Genomic DNA, 10,939 nt, shown 5'->3' on the forward strand with positions numbered 1-10,939 from the left:
CCTTGTTTGAAGTAAAGAAAAGCCCAACAGGTTGTTCCTTAAATACCTTTACAGAAAAAAAAGTTAATTGCAATTGGGATGATTTGTGGTCTTTGAAACATCCGACAGAAACGTTATCATTGATTCTGATATAACTTAGACGGTTTTGCTCGCGACGGAAAGCAGTTTCAACAAAATTATGCAAAGTGCTGTTTATCTCGTAACAAGATGTGGAAATTTAATCCATCCACAAAGATGATAAGAGAGAATCCGTTTGAATTTTCATTCATTGAGGTGACATTGAATCATTGGTCTTTCCCAATAAAACATGAACACTTTGCAGATTTGAAAGCAGCATTACTTGTGTCAATGGCGAAATTGTGAATCGCGAGCCACTCACTTTTTTTGATAAAAAAACGGTATTGAACCGCTTCTTAATGTTTGTTTTACTTAAAAAAAAAAAAAAAAAAAAAAAAAGATGTATTCCATAACTCCTTCGATTATTAATGAATTCACTATTTACTAAAATCAATTTGTTAAGCAATATGTCTCTAGTGATGGTAGAATAAAAAATGTCTCTACGTATACTTCGAAAAGTTTTTATTCCCGACAGAACTAACGGAAAATAACCTTAATAGAAACGCAAGCGCTAGAAATCTCTTTCTTCGTCTTATAGCATTTGAATAGCCTACAAGAAGATGGGGCATAAATGTTGTCGTCATCGAGAGAAGTAGTGCGTGTAGTGTTTGATCAATTCTTTAAATACAAAATGAATTCAATTCAATTTTCTTGAATAATATCTTTGCTTAAATAAATAAATTACTTGTACATCTTCTCCTTTTTCTCTTAAAATGTATTTGAACTTTTGTTTCGTTTCGCTTTTTTTTTTTTTTACTTATTTATTTATTTATTTATTTTTTTTCGTTGTATTTAGCTATTTTCATATTAAATTTTTATGATAGAACTTGTTATATAAGGTGGCATCGTTCCTTCGTTTTTTCCATGCAATGGAAGCCCCCGTCGCTCTTAATGCAATCTAAAGCTAGTAATAGCTTTAAACCTAATAAAATTGATTGCTTGTGTGCGTCGGTATTTGTGCATGCGTCACTTTGGTGAAGAGCTTTTTGCCTTTTTCTTCATCAAATTGATTGATAGATAAGAAATAAAATTGTTCACTGAAATATACTTTTTACAGCAGCCCTAAGCTAGTGTTTAGTGCTGCTCTTCTTTTTTCTTCTTTATTTTTTTTTTTCTTCATTATTATTTATATTACCTCTAAGACGTTTTTCTATTATTTGAAAATATATATATATATGTATATATATGTATATATATATATGTATATGTAATACTTCCCTAAGCAATAATACTTTTAAAATAATTTTAAATAGAAAATTTGAAATTTAAAAAAAATGAAACAAAGTATTCATAAATGTTTTAGCAAGCAATAGCAACCTTCAACAGCTTCAACTATTTGGACTTCTTAGACTTATTGTCACAAGCAGCATCAAAAAAACAGATGATCCGAATGCTGGCATAGTTAGAGCGAAGAAATCTCTCAAGTTCTCTTAAGGAAGATATGGGCGAAAAGCCAACCAACGTGATGGAAGGATTACTTAATGAATCTAAACCGCACTTACAAACCTATAAAGCAAAAAAGAAATCAATCATAGTAATATCGCTAGTAGGATTTCAAGTTCTCCAGGACTGCTTCTTTATCCTTTCAATTCCTATAAATTTGTCGTCTTCTTCTTCTTCTACGAATCAGAAACTCAATAGTAGTTGGTTTATATTTTCGACCTTAATAATCCTACGAGGGCTTTGACGTTTCATCAGCTACAAGCCTCGTTGCAAATCGCATCCGAAAGCTTAGCTCAGGTCTTTTAATCAGACAATATCACTTCTTTTGCTACTGCTCTTCAATCATTAAATAGTGGAGGTGGAACTAGGGAAGAGTTCCTCCTTACCTATGGTAACACAATTATCTATTTGCAGAATTATTTCGTCGGCTATAGTCGTTTCCTTTCCTTGGGTAGCTTGCGTTGTGACGTATTATCAGAGATTGTTAAGTTTCAGCTCAATAAACGGCCCTGCGGCAAGTTTTAAAAAAGCAGCAACGGTCCTCGGCCGTCAAAATGAACTTGATGTCGATTTGCTTCATATACGAAGCAATTTGTTTGTGATTTGATAAATTCGGAAAAACTCTAGTATTACGCATATAGGTTCCTTGTAGCTTTTTTCAGCAGTCCTGAACATGAAGTTGTTACCGAGTACCGAGTTTCGCTTTTCAAATCTCTAAACCTGTGAGCAAACTCGGAAAAACTTTAGCATTATATGTATGTATGTTCGGTGTACTTTTTTTCGAGAATTCCACAAAACAACAATGGGTCATTGACTGTTTTGATTCGGAAAAAGTTCAATGTGAATACAATGTTCTTCACCTGAACACCCGCCACCTCATTTGGCGTTTAGTTGGATTCGATGCCTACGTAGTAGACTTAGCAGTGCCAGGCTATGCAACTTTGACAAATCATTATTGAATTAAAAAATTTTCAATTTTCTTCAAATTTGTTATAGTTATCGAATATATATATACACATATATATATATCGAAACTTTTTCCTTTTCCTTTTTTCTTATTTTATATCTTATTTTTTATTTTGTTTCCTCACCAATTTTACTAATATGGACATTTTATGCAAATTCATAGAGTTGTATAGTTTAGGCATTTACCGAAATTAAATGCAAATTCTTTTTTTTTATGAAATTTATCAAAATAAATTAAAAAAAAAAAATGAGTTTAGGTTTTAAGGCCGAAGAAGAAAAAATAAATGAAGAAATTTATCCATAAAAAGAAAAATTGAACATTTAATCAAATTTATTTTCACATATATATAAAATAAATGAATGCTTTTGTCTTAGAGTCATTTTTCAAAAATATTTTATTCTAAATTTCTGAAACATTGAAATCTCATGAAAAGTCCTGCTCTACGTTATTTAAATATGTATAATTTTTAAATGGAGCCTTAGAAATTATATTATATTTTACCTCAAACAAGATATGTATTTGTTTTATATTTAAATGTTTTTTATTCTCTTTTTTTTTTTTTTCTTCTTCTTCTACTTCTTTTTTTCTTATATAAATTATGAATTTAAGTGAATAAGGTGTCATTTTGGCTCAAAACTGAAGGAAATCTTTCATCAGTTTTGGTAGTATATATATACTTGAGAAACTTGTAGTCTGCACGTAAGGCAGTGCAATTTAGAGTAAAGTGCAACAAAAAGAATAAGCAGTACGTGTGCATGGTGTTCCGGATACGTGCGATGTGATGTTCATATAATACAAAAGCATTTCGTTTTATTACCAACGTTTAAATAAAATTCTGGTAACGGTATTGAAAAGTTAAAAATGATCTTTGAAACAAGAGCAAGATGACAAAACTGCTACTCAACACGTTACATTATTTACGCTCAAAGGAAATAGCTGCTTATCTTCGCCTGTTATAGAGGGGGGGCGGGGGCTTGGGTTGATGATTAGTGCCCTGGTAGAAAAACACAAAAGACGAAATCAATGCAAATATTAAAATCCTTAAGCAAATACCCTAAAGAAACTTCTTTTTCCCAATTAATCAAGTAACCAAGTATAGACGAACTACTCTTTTATAAAAGAAAAAAAAAAAAAAAACAAAATCACTTCAGTTTACTGCCATTTTTTTTCTTGCCTATTTCTTAAACAAGAAAAAGTAAATTTAAAAAAAATCACTGAATCGATCGACGACATAACGATAATTATATTTTTGCAAAATTTGTTGTACATTTACCTACACACTTGTGATGTCGTCAATGTTTCGAACTAACAGCACCGACGATTCTAATAATAGTAACGTAGTCGAAGTCGGCGATTGCAGAGATCCCGCTACAGAATACAACTCCGCCGATTCCATTCCAGTCAATAATGCCGATATTGATTTTGTTGAATCTGGTGCGGGATATCCTAGCACGTCAACGGCGAGCAGTTCCAAGTCAAGAAAGAAAACCTCTGGGGCTTTAAGCAGATCGGCCAGACGCATACAAAGAGAATTAGCCGAAATGGCTAACGATCGATCTTCCATGTATAGTGCGGGCCTGAAAGATGACAACCTATACGAATGGGACTGCGTTATACTAGGACCAGCGGATACGGTATATGAGGGCGGTACGTTCTTTTTAGACTTGCGCTTATCACACAATTATCCCTTTGTACCACCCAAAGTTGCTTTTCGCACACGTATCTATCATTGTAACGTCAATAGTCACGGAGCTATCTGTGTAGATATTCTTAGACATAATTGGTCACCGGCGTTGACTATAGCAAAAGTACTGATATCGATATGCTCTCTCTTGGCTGATTGCAATCCCATGGACCCTTTAGATTACCGCATCGGTAAGCAATATTTGAAGGATCGCGAGAATCACGATAAAACTGCTAGACTTTGGACGAAAACATTTGCATCGTGTAGTAATGTAACAGAATAGAAAAAGAAGCGTATTTAAAAAAGATAATGCAGGCGACATAACACATACACACACACGCTACACACACGCACAGAGCACATTAATTTGTTTATGCGGAGAGAAGAAATCTAAAAACAATATAAAATATATATAAAAACTATATTTTTTTTTTTTGAAATCATGTATCAAATGTTATTTTAATAGCATATAATATATATCAAGTACTTGCGCGATATCGGACTGTGCTTACGATTATTTTGAAGAACAATTAATTACCTGTAAGAAGGAAAAAATTTGCAAGGTAGTATAACGGTGTTCAGAGGCACCTTCATAAAAGAGCCAGACTCATCACAAGTAAAATATATTCTCACCTTCCACCTGATTGCTTGCTTGCTTGCCTTGATTCCTCCTTATAAATCGTAACTGGATATTTTCACTTCTACTTATTCAACCCCTCTTGCTGTTTAATATGTATGCCCAGCATCCCTTCATGTAGCCCTTAAAGGGATAAAACTTGGTAACGGGCCCAGGAAGCTGCGACCGCTCCTCATTTCTTTTCCTTTCTTAACTTCTCTCTAATCATCTACACGTTCTACGTTTAGGTAAAATCAACTGATTGATTGATCATACAGGCTTGCAAAAATTTACATAAAGACTCTTACACGGTACAATATAATGTAACTTGAAAACGCAATCATGTCGCAATAGCGTATATTGAGTCTTTAATAAGTACACTTGCACATGTGACTTTATAGTCATTCAGTTTTCATTCTTCAATTTTTTAATTGATTTATATATTAATTTATTGGCTACGTTTTTCGCCTTCGTCTTCTCCATTATGAACCTAAACGGACAGACTTGTTTGCCATCTTGCCATGTCTGCCTGGGGACTGCGTAAGCTATTATCCTGGATAAGCTTGACTTACTTTCAAATATAAAGTGTACGACCAAAAACAATTCATATATAAAGCCCTCACATCGCTAAGCAACATCTTGTTTACGAAATTTTCTTGCTCTTGTTTCGCTCAAGTAGTTATGAAAGATGTAAAAAAGGATCAGTTTATTTACAATGTTAACCATCCTTAAACCAAACCTGAAACGCCCATCACTTACATGTATGGTAGAGCAAAACAAAAGCTTGAAAACGTTCTTCTTGAAGTCACATTTACGAACGTTTGCAGATAATTTCTATTTTCATCTGAACAGTAGCTCCATAATAATAACGTTATCTAGTGATGATGGGGAGACTTTTTTAACCAATTAAAACTTTTCGCATCTATCGTCGATTTACGAGCAACATAAAAGGGAAAAAGGAAATTAATACCGACGGCATAATTTTTTTAAATCAATTTTTCGAAAAAATTTCTGGTTATATTTTCAAAGTATTGCTGATTTATCGCTTCAAGGTCGTTGCTTTTTTCATTTTCTATTCATTGGCCAGATTGTTTTCTTGTGCTTGGACAGTTTGCGACATGTAAAGTTGAATTTTAGAACAAAGGAAACGATAGTTATATCCTTTAACAACAATATTTCGATTAGAAAGAAAAAATCAAAGCCTTTTTTTATAAAACAATTTTTAGTATAAAAACTCGCTTTTCGTACTCTACATACCAAAGAAAAATTTCTGATGGAATTATAAAATTATTCAATACTGAAAGAAACATATGTATATATGTATACATATATATTTTTTCTTTTTACAAGCTTTAGAACATTTTTTAAATACAATCTTTGTGCAATTTTGTGAATATATCGTTTCTAGTGAAGCCCCTGGGCTTGGATCTGTCTAAGGAAAATAAATCAATTCAAAATCGACCGTCACAGTTATGTCAATATCGGCAAACCTAAAAGAGCAAGAACAACAGCACATAGACGCCGAACGTAGAGCGTTAGTGAAACGTCAACATCGAAAGCAACCAACGTGTGCGGCCGAAAGTTTGACGATCGAAAAATCCTTAATCATATTGGCTGGCGTTTTTATGATATCTTTCGCGGTCATGCGCTACATTTACATGATATGTCCCGAGTTAAATGAATCGGAAAAGCAGCACATGAAAATACCACGTGATATACAAGGTGCAAAGATGTTGGGCAAAGTATTGGATCGCTATAAGGATATGTATTACTTTCAAGTGATGTTTGGCGTGGTAGCCGCGTATATATTCTTGCAGACATTTGCCATTCCGGGATCAATATTTCTTTCGATTTTGCTTGGATTTTTATATCGTTTTCCGGTAGCTTTGTTTCTTATTTGCTTCTGCTCAACCTTGGGTGCCACGTTATGCTATTGTCTATCCAGTTTAATCGGTAGACGTTTGATAAAATATTTTTGGCCCAAAAAGATCAGCGAGTGGTCTAAACAGATTGAAAATCATCGTGACAATCTCTTCAACTATATGTTATTTGTACGTATGTCACCGATTCTGCCCAATTGGTTTATTAATTTAGCTGCTCCGATTATTGGTGTACCAATCTACCCTTTCACACTGGGCACGTTCTGCGGCGTTGCGCCACCTTCGATGATAGCTATTCAAGCGGGTAAAACATTACAAAAGATGAGCAATACTAGCGATGCATTCTCTTGGACCTCAATGGGTATATTAACAATATGCGCTTGTCTGTCATTGGTGCCGGGCATTCTAAAGAATAAACTTAAAAAGAAGACACAATAAATTTGCCGAAGAGAAGGCGAATAATTTTGATTTTCAAACGATCATCGAATTGATTGCATTTCAAGAAATTTATATTTTTTCTTTATTGTACAACTTTAAAATTTTCAGTTTTTTCTTTGACATAAATTACAAAAACAAAAGGAGAAAGCGATTGAAACAATAGATACAAAATTGCCAGCTATAGCGGCACGATAAAATGGGTGAACGAAGAAAAAAACATATTTTGCGATTGCTGCCATATATCGAATGTGAACTTCCAAAATCTGAACAAGGTGTTTTTCTATGTATTTTAAGATTTTTACTTTAAAACATAATCATTGGTGTCATTATATACATTTTATTTCATTCATTCTATACCCTACACAAGGGTATATTACGATTGTACGAACGTAAGCAATGCACAGAAAAACTTGAAAGATCCTTTTATTGCGTCTATCGTTCCGGAGTCACTTCCTAAATTGATCAAAGCTTGTCTGTCCGTCAGTCCGTTTTAGTTTCTTACTTGAATCTTTACAGGTTCCCATTTATAAGATATCGGGTAGCTTTTCGACCACTTTGTATGCAATGCCTGAACTGATGCAGGTTACGTAATGACGGGCCGTGGCCGACTATGGCATTTTTACTACTTAGATTAGGAGAAACCTGTACAATAATTTGTTCTGGTAATTCTTTTCAAGGTAAAAGGAAAGTTAGTAAAATCATGATATTCGTGGAAATTGCTAAGCATATGTGAGTATTAAAAAAAAAAATAAAGAAAACACTGTGAACACTTTTCATTTAAGAAACTATGGCGTTGACCGTCTTTGATGCAATTCGGAATCTGCGAAAAAAAACTCTTAATATTACTTAATGTTTAATCTACAGCGTTTACGGATAGCGCAGAAACGTAGCGTTGTTTGATTGGTGACCGATTGGATGAAAAATCTTTTATTAGAAAAAAATTGTTGAACGAATTCGACGATTTCTTCGCAGATATTTTGTCTTTAAATATTGTAAAGAACTTCAGCGAGAAGAATGAATATTGTAGAAGTGGTCATGCCGGCCGTTCGAAAAAATCTTGCTTCTAGGAAAACGAGCTTAAAATCTTAAAAAGCATTATAGGCATGGCCTTTCATTGCAGTTGCGATATTTTGAAAAAATATCGATTCAATTTATTTCATTCTTAGCTTTATTTCTAATTTATATTTATGCAGGCAAAGCGACAGCGCTAGCACATGTTTGATCAGAAGTGAAGAACAAACAGGAGGGAGATAAAGCAAGAGTTCATTATTTTAGCATTGCCATCAATTTCGTTTTTACCGCATTATAATTTCAAAAAAAATTTTCTCAACATTTCTTTTCCTTACGTTGCTTTGTGAATCCCGAAGTACGAAAAAGTTCTTTCATATTCAAACATTCTAACCATTTTTTCCTCGAAAATCCCTTTGGTGCTGCATTTGTCAAAGATCCGCGTTTATCAAATGGTGGAAGAAATTTAATACGAAAACATATTGCATAAAACATAATTCTATGGCCGAATTCATAGCCAATAAGGTCTTTTTAAACTTTCAGTTTTATGGGAAAAGCACTGAAAGCATATCTGGTCAACAGCATGGTAAGTGAAAGTACGCTTTATATAGACTCTTTTTGTCTGTCCGAATTTTACCACTTCTATTCGCCATTTCACACTTCGCCAATTAAGTATATGTGATCTTCGCGACCACAGCATTCTTGACATTTTGATTTCTCGCCATTTAACAGCCTACGTCGTAATCTTTTGCGTTTTTTAAATTATACCATCGAGTCATATTAGCGTTTACAGTCAATTTATGAACCTACTCTCTTTTACACTTTTTTGCTCTCACACCGATCAATTCCTTCATATGACTTTTTATACTCATATGCCATATTACATTTTACATATCGGAATTTACTCCTCGCACTTTTGTTCTATCCTACGTGACGGACGAGTTATATGCGTTATTTGATAAAAACGATAAAAAAAACTAACGTGACAGACGTATAACAGGCCAAATTAAAAAAACAAATCGTTAATCAAACAATCAATAAAATAAACAGATAATAACGTCATATAGCAAATCTAAACCCCACCATTACTAAGGTCCAAACAAAGAACTCTTTGTTCACATAAGGCCTTTTTTAACACATTCCAGCGAATTTTCGATTGTTACTTTGCTGAATAATAGAACGTGAAGAAGAAGAACAAGACAATATTTTCGAAACACCTGCGAAAGAGTAGAAAAATTTATCTAAAAATATTTTTTGCAGTTAATGAATTTTTTTTCACATATTCTAGAAGCTTCAAAATATCCCTTACCTCAACTAAAAAACAAATTTTTAAACAGCTTACAATGATTCCTCTTATCATTAATGTTTTTTTTTTTTTGTTCTATATGAACGTGAACCGGTACGTATGAGTATTGCAAATTATTAATAATATGTTCCACATCCGACTTAAGCTAAACGTTATAAGAGAATTGAATAAAAAAAAAATAAAAAGAATGAAGAAAATTTTAAACGAAAATGGCTATTTATGTCGGAACACAGAAATTAATATAAAAATTAAGAATTCACAACGAAATTCGAATAAATTACCTTTCGAATTTTCCGTTAGTGCAAATTTCTAACATTCGTAATAAATTTGCATATATATCATGGTAAAGGAATCTTATTCCTTGACTATATGCAAGCATTTACAAATATATATAAATATGCATATATACATACATACATATATATATATATATATATATATATGTATATATAAAATTAAATAGGTTTTTTTCTTTGTTTTTCTCTGTCCCTCGCTCTCTGCCAACATCTGCATCGCCCTCTTTGTCTCTTACATTTATTCAGATTTGTTAATGTGTTCATAAAAATTCCATCAAAAGCAATTCACAATGACAAACAATGTAAATGAGACGTTTTTAATTTGAATGTTAAAACTCAAAGACATGCATATGCATGTTTCTGTTGAAAATTTGAATAAATGGTTGTGTGTGTATACATATATATATATATATACTTATATATAAATACTTATATATATATATTTATATATATGTATATGTATGTGTGTGTGTGTGTTTGTGTGGTTATGCTTAGAAATTTGTTATGCAAAAGAATGTTTTAAAACTAAATTAACAATATCACCCGTATTAAGCGACACTCAGTCTCAAGCCACTCTCTCGTTGAAAATCTCAAAACTTTATACTTAACTGATGGTTTGCAAATGCATATGTATATACATAGATGTGTGTGTGTGTGCGTGTTTGCATCTATAGTCTAAATTTAAATAAATATTTATGTATTCTTGAACTAAACACACACAACTGTCAAGCTATTATATTATGTTTGTATGTGTATATAAGTGTCAACAATAATTTTTAATTAAGAAGTTTAACGTGCACCAGCAGCGGCGGCAGTACCAATCCCTCATAAACAACTTCCAGCGTTTACAACTTAATTTACAAATATATATAAATATATATATATATATATTAATTATACATATATACACATATAAATATATATATGAAATTCTCAACATACGAGTACGCATAAATGTATGTGTTTGATTACTTACATACATAAGTGATGCCAACAACAAAAAAAAGAGAAATGATTGTTAGTATAACACTACAAGTGTTTTACTACATGCTGTAAACACCCTCAACTACATGCCTCAACTTAACTCAATTTTGTTTAACACTGAGATTGACTGCGAAGGCGGGCAGTCGGTCGCTGTTGGTACACATCCATGCAATTGTTAAAATTCAAAAGCTGCATCAGCC

General features: G+C 32.7%; 2 protein-coding genes across 2 annotated transcripts; both read left to right on the plus strand.

The window, feature by feature from the left end:
* Positions 1-3,685: 3,685 nt before the first annotated feature.
* LOC119636825 (ubiquitin-conjugating enzyme E2 E1-like) lies at positions 3,686-4,522 on the plus strand. Its single transcript, XM_038032479.1, has one exon. The coding sequence runs from the start codon at positions 3,814-3,816 to the stop codon at positions 4,492-4,494; it is 681 nt and encodes a 226-aa protein (XP_037888407.1). The 5' UTR covers positions 3,686-3,813; the 3' UTR covers positions 4,495-4,522.
* Positions 4,523-6,157: 1,635 nt separating this feature from the next.
* LOC119636824 (transmembrane protein 41 homolog) lies at positions 6,158-8,653 on the plus strand. The gene has a single exon (XM_038032477.1). The coding sequence runs from the start codon at positions 6,300-6,302 to the stop codon at positions 7,143-7,145; it is 846 nt and encodes a 281-aa protein (XP_037888405.1). The 5' UTR covers positions 6,158-6,299; the 3' UTR covers positions 7,146-8,653.
* Positions 8,654-10,939: the final 2,286 nt, after the last annotated feature.

This window comes from Glossina fuscipes, unplaced genomic scaffold, assembly GCF_014805625.2.
Source record: "Glossina fuscipes isolate IAEA_lab_2018 unplaced genomic scaffold, Yale_Gfus_2 28, whole genome shotgun sequence".
Classification (NCBI taxonomy): Eukaryota; Metazoa; Arthropoda; class Insecta; order Diptera; family Glossinidae; genus Glossina; species Glossina fuscipes.

Bases quoted from the DNA above. Each gene is read 5' to 3' on its own strand.
- LOC119636825 (XM_038032479.1), top strand. From the start codon at position 3,814: ATGTCGTCAATGTTTCGAACTAACAGCACCGACGATTCTAATAATAGT.
- LOC119636824 (XM_038032477.1), top strand. From the start codon at position 6,300: ATGTCAATATCGGCAAACCTAAAAGAGCAAGAACAACAGCACATAGAC.